General features: G+C 39.6%; 1 protein-coding gene across 8 annotated transcripts in view; it reads left to right on the top strand.

Moving 5' to 3' along the window:
• Positions 1–24,687, top strand: part of TRPM6 (transient receptor potential cation channel subfamily M member 6) — a 114,709-nt gene extending 90,022 nt beyond the window's left edge. For 6 of the 8 annotated variants that reach the window (XM_017892762.1, XM_017892764.1, XM_017892766.1 and 3 more), the window contains 9 exons: positions 791–816; positions 4,254–4,304; positions 5,775–5,840; positions 8,386–8,672; positions 8,946–9,028; positions 9,768–9,994; positions 15,885–15,936; positions 20,226–20,332; positions 23,850–24,687. In XM_017892762.1, the coding sequence (XP_017748251.1) occupies positions 791–816; positions 4,254–4,304; positions 5,775–5,840; positions 8,386–8,672; positions 8,946–9,028; positions 9,768–9,994; positions 15,885–15,936; positions 20,226–20,332; positions 23,850–23,983 (1,033 nt within the window). In that variant the 3' untranslated portion in view covers positions 23,984–24,687. Of the gene's footprint in view, positions 1–790; positions 817–4,253; positions 4,305–5,774; positions 5,841–8,385; positions 8,673–8,945; positions 9,029–9,767; positions 9,995–15,884; positions 15,937–20,225; positions 21,200–23,849 lie in introns of those variants that run through there. The other 2 variants (XM_017892769.1, XM_017892763.1) reach the window with 2 other exon arrangements.
• Positions 24,688–24,918: the final 231 nt, after the last annotated feature.

Below are 24,918 nucleotides of genomic sequence, written 5' to 3'. Positions count from 1 at the left end.
CTCAGCTCACTGCAAGCTCCGCCTCCCGGGTTCACGCCATTCTCCTGCCTCAGCCTCCCGAGTAGCTGGGACTACAGGCGCCCGCCACCTCGCCCGGCTAGTTTTTTGTATTTTTTAGTAGAGACGGGGTTTCACCGTGTTAGCCAGGATGGTCTCGATCTCCTGACCTCGTGATCCGCCCGTCTCGGCCTCCCAAAGTGCTGGGATTACAGGCTTGAGCCACCGCGCCCGGCCAGAGCTATCACCTTCTATGATAACAATACCTTTTCTGTATACCTCCTGAAGGACCTGCCAGAAGCTGTTTACAGTTAACTTAAAAAAAAAAACACAAGTAAAAGGAATACATGCTAAAAGAATGAAAAAGAGCATAATACAATAAATACATAAACCAGTAACATAGTCATCCATCATGATCATCAAGTATTATGTGCTGTACACAGTTGCATGTACTTATTTTTATATGACTGGCAGCACAGCAGGCTTATTTACACCAGCATAATCACAAACACATAAGTAATGCATTGCACTGTGACATTACAATGGCTAAGATGTCACTAGGTGTTGGGAATTTTTCAGCTCCATTATAATCTATGGGACCATTGTAATATATGCTGTCTGTCATTGACCAAAATATCATTATGCAATGCTTGACTGTATATGTATTTTACACGTATATAAAATATACACTCTGTGTTATTTCTGTTTCATGTGCTGTTTCCTTCTCTTTTTTTGATAATCGTAAGATTTAAGGCTGCATTATCTAAACAACTTCATTTTTTTTTCCAAACAGGCTGAAAAGTTCAAATGGAGTTGACAGTAAGTTTTTCTATTTAAACATTTTATTTTTTATTTTTTCATATTTTTAATGCTGGGTTTCACTGTCCTGCTGATATTTTGTCATTCTTGAAATTTTGTTTATGATTTTGTCCACCATGCAATGTAGAAAGTTCAGTAGAAGAGTAGAAATTGGAATATCTTTCTTCAGACAAATTGGGATTGATGTCTGGTTTAAAACTTTTTGAATGACCTGTTTCTGACTGTCATTTCCCCATTTTCTGTGTGAATGAGAGTATAACCACTGAGCTCATTTTGCTCACCAACTCTTACTGTCCTTTTGTTTTTTCACACATTACTCATTCAGAGCCATTTATAAGATTGTTACATGGGTGCCTTTTCCTATAGGGTTTTAGTAGAATCTGGGGCCCCACATGGCTAAATAGAACTAGGTCATGTGAGATGGCTGCCTGGTAAAGCCACTATAGTTACTGTCAAACTTGACTACAATTTACAAACTCCTTTCCATATTCTTGACTCCTTCATCTTCTGTATTCTTGTTCCATCACACTTTCTTGGGTTTCTAGTACTCCCCCACCTGCTTTGCAGTTGATTCCTTCTCCTCAGCCTACTAACAAATTTAGGTTGTTTTCTATACAAAAGAAACAAATAGTCTTTTTCTTGATTTACCTAGCTTTCAAGCTGCCACTCTAACCCTTCACCTCCAGATTAATTGAAAGAGCAATTAACATTTGATCTTCAGTCCATGGAGTGTGCCCCATCACTTTCCTGAAACTCCACTACAACTACCAACTCGCTTGACTCTTCTCAGTTCTCGCTGAACTCGTGGCATTTGATATTGACCATTTTTCCTTCATGGCACCCTCTCTTTTCTATGTTTCCTTAAGGCTCTTCTTCTTTGGCTGTTCTACTTCTTTGTCAACTTACTTTTGGTCTTTCTGAGAGCCTCTTGTTCCTTCATGCAAGCTGGAAATCTTAGTCATTTACAATCTCCTTCCCACCCCATTGCTCTTAGCTATTAACCTTGACTTCTAACTCCGTCCCTCCCCAGCCATTCCCCACCCCCACATCTTCAAAGTGATCTGTTTAGTCTACCCTACTGCACCTACCTTAAAACCACCATTATTTATTTCCCAAAACAAAAGTGTATACTTTCATTTGCCCTTGAGTTTGTCTTAGCATTCTGATTGGGTTGTCTCCTTTTAAACTTTCCTATGTTTCTATCAGAATTATCTTTATGAATGCTGAATCGTCACTCAGGTAGAAGCCTTCAATGACTTCCTGTTACCCAAAGACAGACTGCAAACCCCTGAGTTTTCCTCAATGCTCTTGAAAGCTGGATCTCAATTCAGATTTCCAGGCCCATAAGCATGATCTCTTTCATTCACTATTTCTGCCTTGCAGAATATGACTGACCACATAGTAACACCTCCCTGTGGAGGTCTAAAAGGTGTCTCAAACAAAATGTTCCAACACTGTCCTCTCTCATCTCAGGAAATGGCAACTCTGTCCTCCCAGTTCCTGAGGCTAAAGTCTTGCAATACTTGTCCTCCATTTTTTCACATCCCTACATCCCATCTATCAGTAAATCTTTCAAAATATATCAAGACTCTGATCATGTTCTGCTACTTCCACATAACACCGTTTTTAAGCAATCATAATCTCTTCCTTGGATTATAGTATGGCCTCCAAACTATTGCTCTCTAGTAGTCTTTTTCCAGAAACAGCCAGAATAATCCTTTTAAACTGAAAGTTGAACTGAGTCACTCTTGCTTAAATGGCATTCCTCCTCACTTTGCAAAAGCAAAGTCCAAACAGAGTCTACAACACCCTGTTCTGCTTTCCAGCCACCCCCCAACCTCATTTCTCTCAGTGCATTTCACTGTGGCTACACCCTCCTCCTTAAACATGACAAGCATGGACCTGCCCCAGGACATTGGCACTTGCTGTTATCTATCACTGGAATACTCTTCATTTATTCATATTGCTGCCCCTCTCTTCCTTCAACTCTGCGCTCAAATTTCACCTTATGAGAGAGACTTTGCCTAACCATCCTATAGAAAACAGGAACTTTCCTATTCCCAATGCTTTCTAACTCTTAAGTTGATGCGTACACACACACACACACACACACACACACACACATACACACACCCACACTATACTATATGTACTATATATTTATTTTCTATTTCCTTTTACTAGAATGTAACTAGGAACTTTATCTGTTTTGATTACCGCTCTTCCTCTTGAGCATAGACCAGTGCCTGGCACATAGTAGGTACTCAATAAATGTATAATGAGTAAATATGAATATAGTCTCACAACTCCTTAAGTAGTGAAGCCAAGACTGAAACTCAGTTTTATCAGACTCAGATGCCCATACACTTTAAGCATTTCACACTGTTTATGAAGGCCCTACCTTCCAGGTGGAATTAATGTGTTCCATAAACCTCTGTATATACCTTTATTACATATGTTACTTTAACTGTGTTGTGATTATAGTTACCTGCTCTCTGTCCTAATACATTTGCTTTTCTGTAAGGTGGGAACCACATCTTACCCATATCTCTCACACCTAATATGATCCATAGTGGGAGTGGAATACTTTTGTTTTAGTGATGACTTCAGAAAGGAGCCATCTTTCCTGCTGATCTTACTTTTTGCCAACACTCCCCAAAGGAAGTGATTTTCGTTCCTTTCCTTATGCAGCAACAAAAACCCAGAGAGATGTGCAAAATTGGGCTCATTATGCTGCTTACTCTACTAGGTATAAAGCAGTTGCCATCATGAGACCAAAGTTCTCCACTTTAATTTTGATTTTATGAAATAGCAAAACTGTTGCAAGGGATTTCTCTAGAGCCTTGTAATTTAGGACTGAAGCAGACAGAAGAGAATGAGTTAAACTTGGAAGAGGTGTTCCCAACACATAGTCTTTGTGTAACCAAACAAATCTCTTGGTGCTATATTATCCACCCTCTTCTTTGTTTCCAGTATATAGCTCTTAATGTGTGTTCAGCATTTTGTTGTTATTTTAGGTCAGTGAAGTAGTCTGTTAATAACTTGGTATTAATACTGTCTTTCTACGGGTACTGCATCTTGGTAGGGAGCTCAGAGAATCATGCTTCTGGGATGTCGTGAAGTATGATGGGCAGCTGAGTGCCTTCTGCAACCCAGAGGTGTAATTGGTTCAGAGGAAATACATCTTTGAGGCTAATATTACCTGTCTTTCTTCAATTCCCTATATAAATATGTTTGGAGATATTACATTGATGATTGGAAGCTGTCAGGATACCATGCGCAATAATGTGGTTAAAAGATATTAGGCAAGCTTTTTCTAATACTGAGAAGCCATTCTGATTAACCTGTTCAATAATAACTTTGAAGGCAGTATATTCATAAGCATGTATTTATCTCCAGCCACATAATTAAAATGCCAATCTTCTCTCTAATTTCAGAGATCTCAGCCTCCTTAAAAAGCCCTCAAGAGCCTCACCATCATTATTCAGGTAGGATGCATGTGCACGTAGACATGTCAGCTGAGCTAAACATCTGTGCTTCTGCATTTGTAAACAGAAACATTGACAAATTCCATGTTACTGACATGGCTCCCAACTTGAAAAGTTATTGTTTGCTTTGATGGGAAGAACATTCCAATGTCTAACTTTGCCATTGACTTGGGAAAACAAGTTTTCAGAATTTAAGAGAATTTGGATTTTTGCAAAATGTTTGCATTCTCAAGTCCCAGATTGCGAAGTAGAAAGATGACCTTGAGATCTAAAAATTCTTTGCAAGCTCAAAGCCAGCCCCAAACCAGAGATCTCAATGTTTTGGACTGGGGAAAAGGCAGACCTGAAAGTAGTTCCTTGAGGGAGGGTTTTGTAACCTCAATGGGGCCTCAGTGAGTATGATCACTGAATGAATGCCAACCCCACGGAGTGAGTTCAACAAAGATGTTATTAAACAAAGATGTCAAGGGTCTTGACTCTCTTAAGCAACATCACTTCACAGTGCTTCAGTTGTCTTTCTTTCAAAGTGGGAATAATTGTACTTGCCCTTCCTGAGGAACAGTCTGCCAAAGGGCTAGTTGAGAATTAAGAGGAAAACACTTTGAAATGCAAAGCAATATAAAAACCAACTGGACTGGTGCCATTGGGTGGTTTCTTGGGAGTCATTGCTCTCAGCGTTGGACGAGATAATACATGGGTAAGCCTTTTACAAATCTAAAGTTCAATACATGAGTAAGAACTTATTGGTGTGATAATTACTGTTATAATTATATGAGATTGTTTGTTCAGGGTCTAGTAATAGATTGCCTTATCCTGAATTCTCCTTTGTAGTGAATGGAGTTGCAGTGGATTCCAGACTCCTCAATCCGGGCTCTTACAACTGAGTCTTTCAGCTCCGCAGTAATCTATTATTTTGACTCCAGCCGTCAACTTAAGAAAGTCTCTAGTGAGGAATACTGTAACTCATGTTGACTCTGATCTGTTAGGCTATAGCTCTTAACAGGAAAATGCAGATCACTCGCTTCTAATTAAAATCGGTCTTCAGCTCTCTCTGGAAAAAGAAGATGAACTGTGCAAAGTGAACAATAGGTGTCCCCACAGTCCACTGTGCTTTGGATTTGCTTTGGAAAGGAAAACCAAAGTTCACAGGTTAAAATGCCATTTAAAAGAAAGTTCCACATATGTATGGATTAGTATGTGATTTGGTATTCAGGAGAGTGGAGGTGACAGTCCTACCTCAGACCATGTGACATAATCTCACATTAAATGCCTCTAAAATTGGGATTTCTTTCCTGTTTAAGGCATAGTTTGTTTTTTAGACTATATTATAGATTATATTTTTGATAATGGCAGAAATAAGAGGTCTTTGAAATTAAATAGCATTATATGAATATATTGATGTGGAGAGGCTTTCTGTAAATTCGGCCCATTGATGCATACTTAAAATAGAAAATCTGTTTTTGTTTGCAGCCATTGAAAGGAATAATTTAATGAGGCTTTCTCAGACCATACCATTTACACCAATCCAACTGTTTGGTGAGTAGCATTTCTACCTTCTTGAGGTTATGCCAGGACAGAGGCATAAAATCTGAGTGAATCACAGGAGAAACCACATTGCATTATTTTAGTTGAACATTTCGTTGTGTCGATGGTTGTAGTTTAGTGAGATTCATTTCCTAAAATGGAAACTCTTGTTAACTGTCATGGCCAGCATTCAGGGACAAAATCTAATACTATGGGAATAAGACCTATAATGAGCAGCAGTTGGGAAGAAAGCAATAATATTGCACCTGGCATTCACTAACTCAAGACTGGAAGTAAGTAGGAAAGAAAAGAACAAACCAACCATTTATAATAAGCACAGGAGAAAGCGATAAATGTCAATATGGTGAAAGCCAACAGGCATCTGAAGAGAAATGTTTTGTGTATTGTTTTTTGTTTATTTTGTTTTGTGTACACTAATTGCTCTTACCTCAGACTGCAAATGTCATTTGAAAAGTCTAGAGTAGTAAAGAAAAACAAGCTCACACTGGCGAAGCCTACCAAAATTTCTCTGTCTGGCAGGATAAGGCATGAGCAAGTTGACAATATAGCAAGGGTCCCCAAAGTGTCCTTGAGCTTGATTCTTCTCACACTGTTCACATGGGCACAGACCGGGTTGACTTTTGATTGTATTTATTTATTTATTTTTATCTTAATATTTTTTTTGAGATGGAGTTTTGCTCTCGTTGCCCAGGCTGGAGTGCAATGGTGGGATCTCGGCTCACTGCAACCTCTGCCTCCCGGGTTCAAGTGATTCTCCTGCCTCAGCCTCCCATGCAGCTGGGATTACAGGCATGCACCACCATGCCCAGCTAATTTTTGTATTTTTAGTAGAGGCGGGGTTTCACCATGTTAGTCAGGCTGGTCTCAAACTCCTAACCTCAGGTGATCCACCCGGCCCAGCCTCCCAAAGTGCTGGGATTACAGGCGTGAGCCACCACACTCGGCCTGGCTTCTGACTGTTAATGCAGATGCCTTCCCCTTCCATTTGGCCCCATGGCTGGCTTTGCAAATCAATAGCTGTGCTCTAAAGCCTCTAAGGATTTAGAACTTCAAAGAGATCTTCAGTGGCATTTATCTGGGCACCAAGAATAAATATTTGAAAGGTTTGAAAAGTTGTTACTGAGCATTACCTAGATGTGTTTATTGGTGAGGAATTAGATGCAAGAGTGAGGGATTGGATTCCTTTCTTGGTAAACTAGTACCGTGTTCATAAAAAAAAAAAAAAATGAAGCAAAGGTGTAAGGGGGAAATGAAACACCAGCTGAAACTGGACAGAAGTTGTGTATAGAGTATGTTGCTCTGTTAAGAAACATTAAACACTGACTTGGTAGTGTTTAGGTTCAATAGGAATTCTTCCCTCTTCAACAGCCTAAAAGTGGAAGCTATGTAGCAGTTAAGTAGTATTTTGTGTCTAAATTCCTTTAAGTGGGACTGAGTTTGTATCTGAGGTTGTAATTCACTTTGGCCATGTTAGCCTATTTAACCTTTACAACAGCCCAATGAAAACAGTATTTTCATCCCCATTTTTCTGATGGGGAAATTGAGATTTTAAGTAACTTGTCCAAAGGCACAAAGGAAGGAAGGAGAGGCTCTGGGATATGACGTTGATACTATTTGACTCCAGCTGAGTTAAACCATGCATTTTCAATGGAGTATTATCACCCCTAGAAAAAAATAAGTTTTTTTTTAATGATATAAAGCACAGATCTACATAGAGTACACATAAGCAGATATACAGAATTTTTAAATACAGGTTGAGCTTGTATTAAATTCAAGCTGAAATGCATCTGAAATCTAAAATGCTCCAAAGTCTGAAACTTTTTGAGTGCTAATGTGATGCCACAAGTGGAAAACTCCCACACCTGACCTCCTGTGACAGGTCAGAGTCAAGACACTTTCAAAATTTTGTTTCGTGCACAAGATTATTAAAAATACTGTGTACCATTACTATGAGGCTATATGTATAAGGTGTATGTGAAACAAATGAATTTTGTGTTTGGGCTTGGGCCCCATCCCCAAGATATGTCATTATATATACACACATATTCCAAAAATCTGAAAAAACCTGAAATTTGAAACACTTCTGGTCCTAAGCATTTTGGATAAAGGATATGCAACTGTATTAATAGGTCGTGAGAAGAACAATTAGAAAAGAATGTCTAATTAAGCTCCTTAGGGGGATGATAATGAGCAACACCATCAGGTTAAACCGTCTCTTTAGAAGGATTTATCTTTAACAGAAGAAGCATATCCTTACTACTTTGCTTTTGTCCAGTTATAGTCTGCAGTATGAACAGCTTAATTCTTTTGTATCCTCTGATACTTGTCCCTTCTCCCCTTCCCCACATCTATTAGACAATAAATAACATAGAAACATGGCCAGATCCATGTCCTTATTCTGTTCTGTTCCCTGCTAGTCCCATCCTCCTCTGGTCGTTTGGGTAACTGAACTGATTCTGCATTGATATTTAGGATACTATCCATGTCACAGACATGGCGATCTTACTGAATTCCTTGCCTTCACTTCTCTTTGCAGCAGGGGAAGAAATAACTGTCTACAGGTTGGAGGAGAGTTCCCCTTTAAACCTTGATAAAAGCATGTCCTCTTGGTCTCAGCGTGGGAGAGCTGCAATGATACAGGTGTTGTCCCGAGAAGAGATGGATGGGGGCCTCCGTAAAGCCATGAGAGTCGTCAGCACTTGGTCTGAGGATGACATTCTCAAGCCGGGACAGGTTTTCATTGTCAAGTCCTTTCTTCCTGAGGTTGTGCGGACATGGCATAAAATCTTCCAGGAGAGCACTGTGCTTCATCTTTGCCTCAGGGTAAGTGTGAAACTCGGAGACCCATAGCCCAGAGGGACAGGTCAAAGAAAAGAGATCTGGTTACATCCTTATCTGAGGCCATTATCTTCAACCCAAAGGGGAGCCTATTATTTTTTAGAGGTAGTATTGTTTTGTAGGACTTTTGCTTTTGGGACAGGCAGTGGTGGGAGTTGAATAAGGCTAAAAATCACATTTGGATAGCCTATCGTAATTTCATGATCATAGCTGTACAACAGTAAACCAATATTTTTATCAGTGCTCCCTATTTTGTAGGAAATTCAACAACAAAGAGCTGCTCAAAAATTGATCTATATCTTCAACCAAGTGAAACCACAAACCATTCCCTACACACCAAGGTAAGAAAATCTGGGCATCTTGGCCCTTTATTTTAAGTAGGAATTTCTATCTATCTCATCTCAGCCCATTACTTATGAGAAATCTTATCCATGGGGAAATTCCCCATGATCTTATTTTTGGATTCTTCCTTCCATAATTTCAGAGACTGGCAAAAGGAGAATTAGAGACCCCAGAGATACCTTGGTGTTGATCATTGGACTTAAACATGAGTGGAAAAAAGAGATTCAGAGGATATAACTAAGATTTCAGTTATGGGAAACAGACAGATCTTGGGTGTTATTATTAATGTGCAGGGGCATTATGGCAGAAAAATTATTCTTATTGTAAGCATGGTCTCTTCCCCCAATGTCTTATAGAAAGTAAGAATTTTGTAAGAATAAACTCTTGTTACTTTCACTTGAGTGTCTTCATACACTTGGATTCATTTATTGAGACAGAGATCATAATTTGGTGCTGGACTTAGAGTAAAGCTTCATTCTTTCATTTACAAGGAACTTTATAGAGCACAGCAAGAAAAGTTGGGTCTGGTACTCATGAAAGAGTTGGAAAGTTGCCTCAAAGCGAAGGGAGGTGGGTAAGCATGGAAAGAAAAATTAACAATATTTGCATCCTATCCCTTCCATAGAAAGGGCAAGGGCATGTGCATTGAGGCTGCATCATACCAGAGTTAGGTAATCTTTCCTGCTGATGACTGTTCAGTAAGGTAAGTCCCACTTTTGCTGTATTGTCGGGGATCAGTGGCCTCTTTTTCCCTGACAGGTTCCTGGAAGTTTTCTTAATCTACTGCCATTCAGCCAATCAGTGGTTGACCATTGAGAAGTATATGACAGGGGAGTTCCGGAAGTACAACAACAACAACGGTGATGAAATCACCCCCACCAACACCCTGGAGGAGCTGATGTTGGCTTTCTCTCACTGGACCTATGAGTACACTCGGGGAGAGCTGCTGGTTTTAGATTTGCAAGGTGATTGATGATGTAGGATTTGATACAACAAGCATGAGGCAAAGTGTAAAGAGATCTTGCAAGAGCAAGAATGGGTAATATATGGAGTTGCTCTGTTTAGCTTTGAAGGGAGGTGGGCACATTTATTTCGAGACATTGTAAAGTGATAATCATGGAATCTGCTGTGTTATTTCCCACTTAGGTAGAGGGAAAAATGTAGGCAGATGATTATCTGTTTAAAATGTAAAGACATCTAAATTTTGAGCAAAATGAGAAATGATTTTGTAACAAATTTTTCAGTTTTATGACCTCACCTTAGTCTTATGTTAATATTTAGGCATGCATTTATACACATAGGAACATTTAAATTCTGAGTGTTTTTCATGATTTTGTGCTCATTGCTTTAGCAATTTATAATTTAGCTTGCTCTCTTTGCTGTGTCCCTTGTTATAACAGTTCATGAAAATACACAGACTGAGAGAGGCAATGCAGCATACTCTTATTTAATGGAAGCCTTTGATCAGCACATCTCCTGATATCAACACCTCACATGTGACTTATAATCCTGCGGCACAAAACAGAGTGTCTCCAGCAGGCTTGCCTAGCAGGGACAGAACAAAATATGTATTGAGGTCAAAGTTTAGTCCTTAGGCTCACTGACTGGGGCTTTGGTTTTAAATAAGAGATTTAGTCCAGGAAGTTTCCTAGAAGTTACCTCATTTTAATCCTAGAAGCAGCACCTTGAGGTAAATATTATGGGAATTTAGGCCCAGAAAGTTTAATGACTTGCCCAGAGTTGCACAGCTACTTAAGGGGGAGCCAGGATGCAGACTTAAGCTATTCTTAACACATCCCTGTTCTTTTCTTTTCACTGCTCTTTTATTTCTTTTAAGAGTTTCATATGTAGAGGGTATAACCATCTTACGGTTTGTTTGAACAACTTGGGCCTTTTTCTTGTCCTGTCTGACTTTCCCAGCCTCTGGTTCTGGGATTCTATGCTGAAAGCTGGGTTTGGAGGTTGGAGAATGTAGAGATAAGCAGACAGTCCTGGGGCATCGTGAGCCATGTCTGCTAAGACTGCAAAGTCACTTAGAAACTTCTGTCACATGCTCAAGGATGTGACAAATTTTTAAACTACATATAAGTGCATTTTTTAAATGACATATAAGTGCTTCTGTCCTTTCAGATTGATGCTGCTCACAGAGTTGAATTATATTTCTAATTCAATTCAAACCCAATATTTTAGGAAGCAATATAAACAAAGTTAAAATGACCAAGTTGATTCAGCTTTTAAACCAGCAAGTACTTGATCCATATAAACCCAGAGCGTTGATGCCCAAGGCATCTATTTTTGTAGCTCAAATTGGAGAGAGGTTGATTGTTTTCATCTGTATTTGACTGTGCTTTGAGTTTTGGGTGGAGTTGTTTAAAAAAGAAAACAGAAACACAAAACAAAACAACCAAAGAAAACTTTAAGGAATTAATGATGACTCTTCAGTGTGTTTTGTATTCCACTTGAATAGGTTTTGTTTAATGATGTTTATGTTTGGGGATTTTTATGTCTCTTAGTAATCTGAAGTAACATTAAACAGAACAAATGCTGTGTTGACAGTCTTGAGGGAAAAAGAGAATTAACTTTATTCTTTTACTGGGCAATTATGTGAATTGCAGAAATAGGCCACTCCAAATAAACAATGTCAAAACATTGACCTTCAAAAAAGGGAGGAGTGGACATCATAGAATGAGTGTGATGAAATTTGAGATACTTAACGGAGAGTTTTGGTCAATTGGTTAGACCTGGATTTATGGAAGAATGTGAATCCTATAATAGTAATTATGAACAGTTACACTACTACTACTAGCTAGCATTTACTATGTTTGTGCCAGGCACTTGGCTAAAGGCTTATGTGCATTATTATATTTAATCCAAACCAGGTTGGAAAGGGAAAATAGAATGTAATTTTAAAATCTCTTAATGGTTTTTGGTTCAGTTTTATATTATCTTTAATTTATTTGTATTTCTAGTCTTTGGAGAGATGATGCACGTTGTCTTGTCTGGGTGGTGTAAGTGGAGACAGAGGCTCACCAGCAGCAGTTAGGAGGAGGAGCTCTAGAGTTGCAATGCCGGAGTCTGACTTCTAGCTCCACTGTGAATTAGCTGCATAACACGGAGGAGCAACCACTTTGAGTCCCACTTCCCTCATTTGTAAATGGGGAAAATAATATTAGGCACTTAAACCATAGAGTTGTTAAGGGCAAGAATTGAGACAGGTTCCTGATACACAGCCTTCAGTAAATGTTAGTAATTGTTGCTGTTAGCATTAGTCTCTGTGTGACTCTTTAATATGGAGGTTAATCTGCAGCTGCAGCAGTCTGTGGTCCTGTGGGTGCTGCAGAGACTGCAGCCTCTGCTTCTATAGAAGGCTCTGCTCGGTGTGCTGTGGTTCCCTACCGCTCTGAGAGAGAGAGAAGGAGTGTAAAACACTCGAGGAGTTTATTCTTTCAGTTTCTTTTCTTCTCCTCTTTGCTTTCTTCCAAGGGAGTACCAATAACTAACCCCAGATCCTGCCACACCAGGCCAGAAACTGTACTCTAAGGAGAGACTTGACCAATTTCCAATCACTTGTAATTACGCTGAAGGTTTTTGGTCTCTTTCCACTTAAAAAAATCCTACATGTGAGGGCCTGAATCATCATAATTAAAATCCAACATTTAGTTCCCAGCAGCAGAAATTGAAAACAATTGTATTTCAAATTCCAGTGGTTTATAGCATTTTTTAGCTCATTGTATTTTTCAACATTAATTTGGAGATACAAGTTTTAGAGTTATTAATGTTTTATTCAACAAAGCAGTTTCCAGAATGGCAGCATTGGCATCGACGTCATCACCATCATAAATTCTGCTACTACAAAAAAGGTAGCTCCTTTCCACCAATGTACAAGTTCATTGATGTACTCAAAAGTGGTTGGGATCAGAATGTCTGGGATCAGAATGTCAATCTCTGAGTTCCTCATAAAGGCATGACGCATATTACCTGACATGAGCATTTACTCTCTTTAAGTCAGATTGGTATTTGAGGCTGCTCTTTTTTCTTTTCTTTTCTTTTCTTTTTTCTTTTTTTCCTTCTTTTCTTTTTTCTCTTCTCTTCTCTTTCCTTACCTTCTTTTCTTTTCTTTTTTCTTTATTTCTTTTTTTTTGGGGGGCGGACAAGGTCTCCCTGCGTAGCCAAGGCTGGCTGGAGTGCAGTCGGACGATCATGGCTCACTGCAGCTTCAGCCTTCCTGGGCTTAAACAATATTCCACCTCAGCTTCCCGAGTAGCTGGGACCACAGGCGCGTGCTGCCATACCTGGCCAATTTTTGTATGTGTAGTGATGGGGTTTCACTATGTTGACCAGGCCAGTCTCAAACTCCTGGGCTCAAGAGATCTGCCTGCCTCTGCCTCCCCAAGTGCTGGGATTACAGGTATGAGCCACCATGGCTGGCCTATTCTCTATTTTCACATAGAGAAAGGTCCTTCTGCCATTTGTGTGCCCCAAAATATGTATATATTAATCTTTGGACTGTCAGATTGGGTTTAGGGGTATAAAGGTTTGTGGATACTCTTTACCCTCGTTCTTATAAGGAGTTCTGTTCCTTAGGGAACATAGTACTTTAGGGAAATGAGATAATCAATCAGAAACATGATTTTACTAGTGGTAAGGAAATAAAATTTCACTTCACAAGAAGTTCTTAATAGTAGAAGAATGATACAAGTAACAGTGAACATTTTTTCAGCTTTCTAGGGGGCAGACACTTTGCTAAGCAGTTTGTGTCCAATCGTTCATTTAATCCTCTCAGTAACCCTTTAAGATAAGGCCCATTATTATTCACAATTTCAGATGACAAAACTGAGGTTCAGAGAGATTAAGGGAGCTATCCAGGTCACCCAATTTCAAGCTCTAGGTTATTTTTCTAAGGAAGTCAGTTTCATAGGGTAAAAGTCTGTAAGGATTACATTTTCTTATGAAAGGTTTAGTGTATTGTAAAACATACAGACAATAGCAAAAATCTTTTTAAAACATATTGGCTAGAAAACATGAGTTTTCTCAACAAGTAGAAATACACTAAAATTTACAAATTTTATATAATGTTAAAATAATCTTCCCACAAGGTTAGTTGCTTTCAAGCAAAGAGAAGCAGAGCTGACTAGAGAATGATCTCAGAAATCACTGGATTGTGCCCAAATCTTACTGGCTGGCTTGGAATATTTCCACCAGTGGAAATCAGCCTCCTTACCACTAGTATTTTATAAGAGATTCACTTTAGGTGCTGATTCCTGTTTTGATAAATTTTAACTTTACATTGCACCTATGTTACCTTTTTAGGGTTTAGTGTCATCTTTTTTTCAAAGGTAAATTTTATTGAAGACTTATATACATTTAGAAAATTCACATAGCATAAGCATACATCTCAAAGAATTTTCACAACTGAATACACAGTTGTAACCATCACCGAGATCAATAATTTAGTGGTTTCTATTCTACTGTTTATAAGTAGAATAAAAGTATAAGTATGTGACCAGGCGTGGTGGCTCAGGCTTGTAATCCCAGCACTTTGGAAGGTCGAGGTAGGCAGATCATCTAAGGTCGGGAGATCGAGACCAGCTTGACCAACATGGAGAAGCCCTGCCTCTACTAAAAATGCAAAATTAGCTGGGCATGGTGGCGCATGCCTGTAGTCCAGCTACTCAGGAGGCTGAGGCAGGAGAATCGCTTGAACCCGGGAGGCGGAGGTTGTGGTGAGCCGAGATCGTGCCACTGCACTCCAGCCTGGGCAACAAGAGCAAAACTCCATCTCAAAAAAAAAAAAAGTATAAGTATGTGTCTCTTTGATGGAGCAGAGGTTGTACCTGCAAAACCACGCAGCACCATGCACCTTGCTGAGCACTGATGGAATCCATCCAAGGACACCAGAGACCAATGTTAGGAACACAAACTTTGGCTCAGCGTTAATCCTGTTATGACCATGTATGGACTGTGCAACCTCTGACAGATGACATAATTGGTTTGAGCATCGGTGTACTCATTGATGTAAATGAGGATAAAATGTAAAATGAAGCTATGAGGATAACACTTTTCTTTTATAATTGCTGAGAATTAGAGAAAATAAAATTAGAATATCTGATATATGCAAGTGGTAAATGAATGACAGATGCCACTATCAGTAACTGTGAACACACCACTAAAACAATCATTTATGGCCTAGAAGTTTATTATAACAGAGGGTTTGTGGGAAACAGCGCATTAACTAAAATTTTCAAACATTTCTGAACAATTTTTATAGTGCATTTAATTTACATGATTTTTTTGAGAATTAAAATATTTAATTTTTTATATTTAGTTTTTATATATCTTTATATATTTAGGGGGTACAAGTACAAATTTTTTTTTACATGCTTTTTTTTTTTTTCTTTGAGGTGGAGTTAAGCTCTGCTGCCCAGGCTTGAGTGCAGTGGCATGACCTCAACTCACTGCAACCTCTGCCTCTCTGGTTCAAATGATTCTTCTGCCTCAGCCTCCCAAGTAGCTGAGATTACAGGCAAGCGCCATCAAACCCGGCTAATTTTTGTACTTTTAGTAGAGATGGGGTTTCACCTTGTTGGCCAGGGTGGTCTCAAACTCTTAATCTCAGGTCATCTGCCCGCCAGCACCTCCCAAAGAGCTGGGATTACAGGCGTGAGCCACCGTGCCCAGCCAAATTTCTTACATGCCAGTGTTGCTTAGTGGTGAAATATGGGCTCATGGTGTTTGATTTACTACAGAGTGACTGTGAGTTTTAAATTAAGAAATTAGAATTTGATTATTATTTTCTTGAATTTCTAAGAAAATGAAATCTCCATTTGCTAAATGAATTTTGTTTCTTCTTTTGAGGTGTTGGAGAAAATTTGACAGATCCATCTGTTATAAAACCTGAAGTCAAACAGTAAGTTCATTTATATGTTATCATTTAGAAAATTGCATTTAACACATAGTAAATGGTTTTAAAAATAATTTGCAAACATATATGTTCCCTGCCTAGATTCTAGAAAGGTTTTAGGTAGCTTATGTATATAGACCAAAACAATATGATTATAAAAAAGCATAGGTTAGGAAATGGGGGTAAAAAGAAAATACAGAAATATGTAAAATGATACTAAATCTGCAGTTAGATTTGTACACATAAATGGAAATTATAAGGACTAATGCAAATTCGACTGGGTTTCCAATGTGCAAGTTTGGCTTCTGCGGGTTTGATATGAGAACAATGTCATAGCGGAGCACAGTTTCCTTTGTTGTCTTCACAATGGAGTCATTGCATCTTATCATGGGCAGCATCTTCATTCATATTCTTATAAAATGAAAGCTGAGGGCATAAAGTGTGCTATTTAGTAACAGCAAATCTTATGAGAGGACAAAACAATGTAGTTTAAATATGAACCATCAGATAATCTGACTTAATTAAGAGCTGAATTTTAAATTCTATAGAGAGATGACTCAACTTGTCCCTTGAATTCCCATGGGTATTTTATCCCAGAAGCAGGCTTTTGGGAAGACTTGGCAGTAAAGGATCTCAGGTTATATTCTTGTATTAAAGGTGGGGTAGAAAGAAGTGATGGTGAGGTTTAAACACTGATCAATATGGCAGGCAACAATGGTTCTCAAATAAGAGCTTACATCACAATCACCAGGAGAGCCTGTGAAAACACAGATTGCTGGGCCTAACTCCCAGAGTTTCTGCTTCAGTAGGTTTGGGGTAGGGCCAAATAATCTGCATTTCTTACAAGTTCCCAGGGAATTATGATGCTGCTGGTCCAGAGACCACTCTTGAGAACTGCCAGCATACATTTTACTTCTTAGTTGTCATAATTGTGTACACTTGGCCCCTGGGTAGTAGTTATATGTATATAACTACATAAGTGGGCAATCAATAAAATCTGAAATTTTTACTTTCCCTCCCTAAGAACTCATAAATATTCACTGCTTTAGTGCTCTGTTATTTTACTGAGTGATTTAATCTAAATATGTAGGCTTCTATGCAAAGAGGCCCATCTAAAAGTGTATTAGATATTTAATTGGACTAGGTGAACTAGAGAACATAAAGGTGATCCGTATTGAACATACACATTTAATTCCTATGATATTTATTTGACTGTGGCATCCATGTTACCATGCTATGTACATAAAGACTTTATTATTTTTCACTTAAGCTCTGCTAAGGTGTTTTTAGCTAAGAATATTATTTCTTCAGTAGCCCTGTATGCCTAAGGGTTAGTAGTAAGAATCTTATACTGAAAGTACTTTATAATTTGGCAGTGGAAATTTTTTGCATATATAATGAACCAAGTTTATGTATACCCCATCTATCATTTATTAAATTTTGACCTTGGCATATGTCACTTAATATGACCTGAATATGCTATCATTTAGAATTCTAAGATTATATTATCCCCCTTGACAGGTAGGTATTTAATTGCATGCTATAGGCCAGTGGGCCTCAATTTCTGTTAAAGTCACCTGAGGAACTTAAAAAAAATTGCCAAGGATTGGCATCAAATTAGAATCTCTGAAGATAGGGCCCTGATATCTGTATTTTTTTAAAGTTCCTCATGTGATTCTATGGGCAACCAGGGTTGAGAAACTCTGTCTTATGGCAACTTTATTTTTTTATGACTTAAGGATAGTAACTCTGGAAACTGATAGGACGGCTTCGTTGTGGCCTGCCTAGTTTTGTGGGGTGACCCAATTTTGGATGCAGTTGGCCTTCATAGTCAAGATAACAAGAACTACTATTTTCTCCTGCTCATAAGGAATTATGTCCGATTAGTTCCATGGGGCTCACATTTCGAATGCCTTATGTGTCTGAAGCACTTGCTACACGAAGCATGGGACATGGACCAACAAGGTCAGCATCATCGGGAAGAGGGTTAGACATGCAGAATCTCAGGACCCTGCGCAGACATACTGAATCAAAATCTGAATTTCCACAAGATCCTCAGGTGATCCGGTGTGAATTAAAGTTTGGGAAGCACTGATTTAAGCAAGTGCTTTCACAGGTTATTTTAACCTTTGCAACAACAATGAAAGGAAGCATTTTCAATCCCAGTTCACAAATGAGAAAACTTAGGCTCAGTGAAGATGGTAACTTTCCTATGAGGAGAAGGGGTCAATGAGAGGACAACCCTCTACCAAAAGAGAAGATATTCTTGTGGTGTAAATTCTCATATCATTTCAAATGCTTGTTGTCTCTTAACTTTCCCTAACCTTCTGCCTTGGTTATTGGTCATTTGGGATTACAGTTTTTTAGCTTGCTGCTTTGATAGTTTTGGGCATTTGACAAGTATGAAACGATGATGAGATGTTCTTTAGTAAATCTATGTATAGATGGCACTAATTAGCGTTTCCTCGCATGTGGAACCAAGCTACCACCTGCTTTTCCTGTGTTGTGAAAAATCTGGAAAACAGCTACTTGTATTTTTTTTAAAACCTGGTTATCTAAGACTGCAAGGCTCTAGGCGTGCTGTAGCGGGTAGATGCAAATGAATTTCCCTACAACTCCCCTTCATTCTCCCCTGCACTGGGAGTGGTCGAACTCCTGCTATATGCATTTTATAGTAATTTTGATTCTTTTGTCTTAACTTTCCCAGAGCTCATAGAGGGAAATCATTTAGCTTACAGCTTTTATCTGAGATTTAGTGTTGCATCTCTGAGTTGAGGATTTTTGCGTCTTACTGGGAGAAAGAAATGGCAGGTATTGAAAGCAAATGAATGAAATATTCTAACAGGGTCATGTTGGAGAGACTATGAAAAGGCATTCTTCAATTTAAACAACTAAAATAACACTGTGTTTCACTTTATTGGCATCGTAGAATCCCAGTCTAAATGCTGAGTGCTTTGACTTTTTTGCCACCTTCAGTTTCACCTTATTGAAGTGGTACCTTACCAGATGGACAGAGAGAGAGGAATAGTTAACAAGAGGCAGCTTATGCAGCCGGGTAAATACCACCAGAGCTGTGCTCTGTAAGAGCGATTGAGTGACCAGGAAAGTTAATCCTGGGTGTCTGTTCACTTGGTCTTCCCGAGAGAGTTCCTCCACCTACTCGCCTCCGAGCAAAGAGGCAATCTGAGATCAAACTGACATCAGCCCTCATTCTGAGCTTGGCACATCTTCAGAGCAGCTACTGTTATTCTGCCAAAAGGAAGTGGAAATTGAGATAAATGTTTCAATCCTTGGATGGAAAAAAGTCCATTTTTACACCACGTCCCTTTTGAAAAACCGCATTCCTTAGAAGCGAAGTTTATTGTTTCCTTTTGTGATAGTTTGCTTTTCTTTTTTCTTAAGACGTGGTATTTAAGAGCGGTAATTGAGTTCAGATTTTAAAATGTGCTGTTTCCACTCTGCTTGTCATTAAAATAAAATATTAGCTTTCATAAAGTTTCTTGGGAAATGTTTCTGGTGTGCTCTGCTCTGTGGTGTGCTGTGTCAACATCCAAAGATTGATGGTCGCCTTTGATATGATAACGGATGAACACTGATCTTAGAATCTGCTGGGAATTTGTTATGATTATAGAGTATTCAAAAGGTGCCTTATATATACTGATTCTATTTGTAACTCTGTCACCTACATCGAGCATATGTACTTTACTTCCACCAACACATTGTGTCATAGTCTTGTCTTTCCACAAAAAGCCCAGCTAGAGCAGTTTGCCGGAGAGCAAGTGGCTTTGAAAAAGCCATGAGTACGGATCTAGGGTTTAGTCAGGTATTTGTTTTTGAGGATGGTTATTTTCGGAAAAGTATTTGGGTTGGAAGCAATGTCTATGCATCATTTTAGAAGGCGTGTCCCAAAAGCAAATGTATTTTACTTTATATCTTACCTTTGGGGTATTCTGGTAAAACATTTGGTAATGAATGTCACTCTTTCACCCCATGTGCATTAAAAAGGATTTCACTGTATTTTGTTTTAATGTGGTACATAGAAAATTCACTCTTCTATCAGATTAGCGTTGAAATGCGTTTCACAGTAGGTCCTGGAGTTGGGAACAAAGATTTAAGTGCATTTGAATTTTAAATTTGCAAACCTAACATTGTTGTTTCCCCAAAGTGCTCTGTTCTTTGTTGGCTCCTTTAAGTTTACTGGGTTACTATGGGATACTGTTCGGTATCTCAGAGAATCCTAGTTGAGCTCCTTTTTCTTAGCTGTGATCTAATTGATATTCTGATATTTCCTCTAGATCAAGAGGAATGGTGTTTGGACCGGCCAATTTGGGGGAAGATGCAATTAGAAACTTCATTGCAAAACATAATTGTAACTCCTGCTGCCGGAAGCTCAAACTCCCGGGTATGCCACTAACAGTTCTGTTTTTCTCTAAGTAAATCTCTCGTAGAACAACATCCTTTGTAACCTGGGATAAAGTAGAAAATTGTAATCACATTTTTATCTCATTCACAGTCATTCGCAAGCCCTGACTTTCTGACTGCAAAATTTTCAAGTATCTAAAGGGATTAAAAGGACAGGGATTTACTTTGGGTTCTGCCAAAATGTGATAAAACAACATGGGGCCCAATAGTTGTCACAGTCACTCCAAAGGAAAAGTTCCACTGACTTTAAATGGGATGAAATCTGACCGAGGCAGGTCTTTGCCCTCCCCACCCCCAACTTTGGGTCCCTCCAGCTGCCGGTGGCCTCAGGGTGTTGTCCACAGCGTTTCTATTTCTATTCTATTCTAATTTACCCATTGGGTACTTGGGATGGTGTGGTATGGAGGGAAATGACACCCTCAATCAAAGTAGTGCTTTTTACTGTAAAAATCTGCTACTTTAAACACGCATTGCAACATGTATTTTTAAAAATCTGATTTGATAACATGACATACTTAAAAATTCCTACTATAAAAGCAAGCAGCTGGAGGCCTGTGCCCTCCAAATGGGCAGTCCCAGCCCTGGTGCATTCCTTTCTTTTGTCCCAGAAGGGAAGCATCATGTGTGCCTCACCTTGCCCACTACTTTTGGTCACACCAAACTTGTCCTTACAGTGGGATTTCACATATCTTAAGCGAGTAGCTCTTCTTGCCTTATAATAAATGATCATACCCTGAATTTAAAGTCAGTGAAAGAGCACCATCCATCGTAACCTGGGATGGGGCAGGTGTAAATTTACAACAAACAAAGGTGATTTTTTTTTTTTTTGAGACGGAGTCTCACTGTGTCGCCCAGGCTGGAGTACAGTGTCGCAGTCTCGGCTCACTGCAACCTCTGCCTCCCAGGTTCAAGCGATTCTCCTGCCTCAGCTTCCTGGGTAGCTGGGACTACAGGCGCTTGCCACCACACTCAGCTAATTTTTTGTATTTTTAGTAGAGATGAGGTTTCACCATGTTGGCCAGAATGGTCTCAAACTCCTGACCTCGTGATCTGCCCAACTCAGCCTCCCCCAAAGTGCTGGGATTACAGGTATGAGCCACTGCGCCCAGCCACAAGAGTGATTTCTAATCTTGTTGGAGTTAGAGGTAGGGGGAGCTCCTGTGGTGAAGGCATAGAGAGACAGAGCTGGAGCAAGCTTCCGGTTCCACTGGGAATATAGTGGTCAGTCAGCGGTGGGGAGATCAAAATGCAGCAGTCAGAGAGGGGAGGGCCATATCTCTCACAACTGGCCAGGACTCACTCTCACAAATCACGTACCTGACGTGGCAAAGAGATTGTGCACAACCGAGCTGCCCGCTGGCTTCTCTGGTCAAAAGAAGCTCAGGAAGGGGCTGGGACTGGACTGAGAGTCATCAGGACCTCCAGGTAAGGGCCCTCTGGAAGGCAGGAGCTGACAACGATCAGAGTCATTCCTTGATGGCAGGCTGGAGTCCGGCTCATTCACTCAGCATCCTCCAGTACTGTCCTTTTCCCAGGTCTGATTCATTCTTACCCTGGAAGGGTAGCCTGCATTCTTGAAGATACAAGGACTACATCTAAGGAGCCAGGACACAGGGAGACTTGAGACAGAACTCACTGCTTCCAATCCTTAAGCTCAGTTAGTAGTCCTGTAGGATTAAGCTTGAGATAATTTTTTTACATTACACTGGTAGGTGTTTTCTTTGTTTGTTTGAGACAGAGTTTTGTTCTTGTCGCCCAGGCTGGAGTGTAGTGGGGCAATCTCGGCTCACTGCAACCTCCGCCTCCCGGGTTCAAGTGATTCTCCTGCCTCAGCCTCCCGAGTAGCTGGGATTACAGGTGCCTGCTGCCACACCCAGTTAATTTTTGTATTTTTAGTAGAGATGGGGTTTCACCATGTTGGCCAGGCTGGTCTCGAACTCTTGACATCAGGTTATCCACCTGCCTCGGCCTCCCAAAGTGCTGGGATTACAAGCATGATAGACTGGTAGGTTTTGAGTAATTCGGCAATTCCACCATCTCTAGTCCTAATTCATCTTTTCTTTCAAAACCTTAGTTTTTGACCGACATTTAAGTGGAAATAAGAAATATCCTTGTTTATTCAGACATTTGGTAATCTCAATAAAAAAGAGTTTTGTCTGGAAAATAGGATTAGAGGTGATTTTTCATTTTTGTTTGATTACATTTCCCTTCATATTTTTTTTACTTGAGAGGCAGTTTAGGATAGTATAAAGGGCATAGGCCCTGTAGCCAGAGAGGCTGAACTCACATTTCAGTTCTGCTTTTTACCAGCTGTATGACCTTGGGCTTCAGTTTCCTCATCTGTAAAACAGGCATAATAGCACCTGTTTCATAAAGTTTGTGTGAAGATTGAATTTTGTAATATACGTATTAGTCTGTTTTTATGCTGTTGATAAAGAAAATACATGAGACTGGGCAATTTATAAGAGAAAGAGGTTTAATGAGCTTACAGTTTCACATGGCTGGGGAGGCCTCACAATCATGGCAGAAGACAAGGAGGAACAAGTCTCTTCTCACATGGATGGCAGCAGGCAAAGAGAGAGCTTGTGTAGGGAAACTCTCGTTTTTAAAACTATCAGATCTTGTGAGACTCATTCACTATCACGAAAAGAGTGCAGGAAAGATCCATCCCCATAATTTATTCACCTCCCACTGGATTCCCCCCATGACATGTGGGAATTGTGGGAGTTACAAGTCAAGATGAAATCTGGGGAGGGGACACAGCCAAACCATATCAACATACATGTTCAATAAATGTTGATTGTTTTATTATTAATATATAATATGTATTAGTTTTATGTCCACATACTCCTCATTTAGCATTAAAAATAATACAAGAAATACATGTTCTAGGCTAGCAAATACAATCAGTATAGCACAAAAAGGTCACAAACATTTTAACCCCATTTTCCTCCATACCTATCTTACAAAGGTTATGCCTGTTAATATTTTCTTTTAACTTTTTTCTTTTCAGATGGAAGGAGGGCTTAGGAAGCATAGGATCTGATAACTGGATGGAACTTTTTATTGGCTGTACCAAACCTGAGGTGCAGGTTTTGTCACAGAAAACTGACCACTGAGATGAGGAGTCACCTTCTTGGCTGACCTCTCTGCCTCTGCCTGTCATTCAACAGTAAAATGCCCCGTTTCCCATTTGGTCTCACTTAACTCTGGCCATATTATGCCTTATAGGGCACTGTGTGTTGAAGCAAGCAACCAAGTCTATCTTCCCTGCCCCCATAAACAGCGCCCAAACAGCATAGGGAAGGGAGAGGGGATATTGGGGTGGGAAAGGAGGCTTAATTTAGACATGGTTGAGGGTTTGAGTTCCACATATCTATGGTCTGAGGAAGAGGAGATCTCTCTGAACACTTGGCAAAGCCTAAAGTCCCATTTGTCTTCATGAGCAGTTGGTTATTGGAGTTCCACTATAACCTGTTTACTTGTCCTCCTTGCAGATTTAAAAAGAAATGACTATTCCCCTGAAAGGATAAATTCCACCTTTGGACTTGAGATAAAAATAGAATCAGCTGAGGAGCCTCCAGCAAGGGAGAGGGGTAGAAATTCCCCAGAAGATGATATGCAACTATAAAAAGGGAGGAGCAAGAAGATCCCAGTGCTTGCCCTGGGATAACATATCTGTGATAACATAGATTGATTGATGTGACATTGATTACATCAGCATCTCCTTGGAACACGCCTTCTGAGCCTCACATCTCCTTCTGTCCAAAGGCCTCATTGGTATATGATCAATGGGTTCTCCTAGACACTAACCTCTGTCCAGGGCACTTTGCAGCTCCATCCTCAAGTTCCACATGAAGACGCTTGGATGAGTCAGCTGGGAATATTGTTCTTGTATACCTCATTGCTTTAGCTGGTCACTTGGAACCTTGGAGCAGAATCCTGCACATTAAAGGATGGGGTGAGGGGGAGGTACATTTATTTTATTTTCTTACTATGTATGCAGACCGGACCCCCTACTGCTGTTTGTCACCTCACCCACAGATTGTATTTATGTCTATATATATGTTCATAAAAAGTTATGTGATTTCCTCCTCTGTCTTTTCAACGGCACAGGACTTTGAATAGCAGTGATAGGAAAAACAGTGGAATGAGGGTGGATTTGCACAGATTGGAGCACATTCCTGCACAAACTACCAAGTATACTGGCAAAATCTAGATGGGTTTCAGATATTGTCAGTGAATCATATAATGCCTGGATATTTCAGGTTTCTGTAAAAGAAAATTTAAAACAAATACCCTTCCATATATAATATATACAATATACATGGAGTATATATTTTATATATATTTATATTTTTTTATTTTTTTTGAGATGAAGTTTTGCTCTTTTGGCCCAGGCTAGAGTGCAATGGTGCGATCTCGGCTCACTTCAACCTCTGCCTCTCAGGCTTAAGTGATTCTTGTGCCCCAGCCTTCCGAGTGTGCACACTACAGGTGTGCACCACTATGCCTGGCTAATTTTGTATTTTCAGTAGAGACGGGGTTTCACCACGTTGGCCAGGC

The sequence above is a fragment of the Rhinopithecus bieti genome, unplaced genomic scaffold (genome assembly GCF_001698545.2).
Source record: "Rhinopithecus bieti isolate Rb0 unplaced genomic scaffold, ASM169854v2 scaffold_19708, whole genome shotgun sequence".
Lineage (NCBI taxonomy): Eukaryota > Metazoa > Chordata > Mammalia > Primates > Cercopithecidae > Rhinopithecus > Rhinopithecus bieti.
Note: the sequence above shows the minus strand (reverse complement) of the source record. Positions and strands in the feature narration are given on the sequence as shown.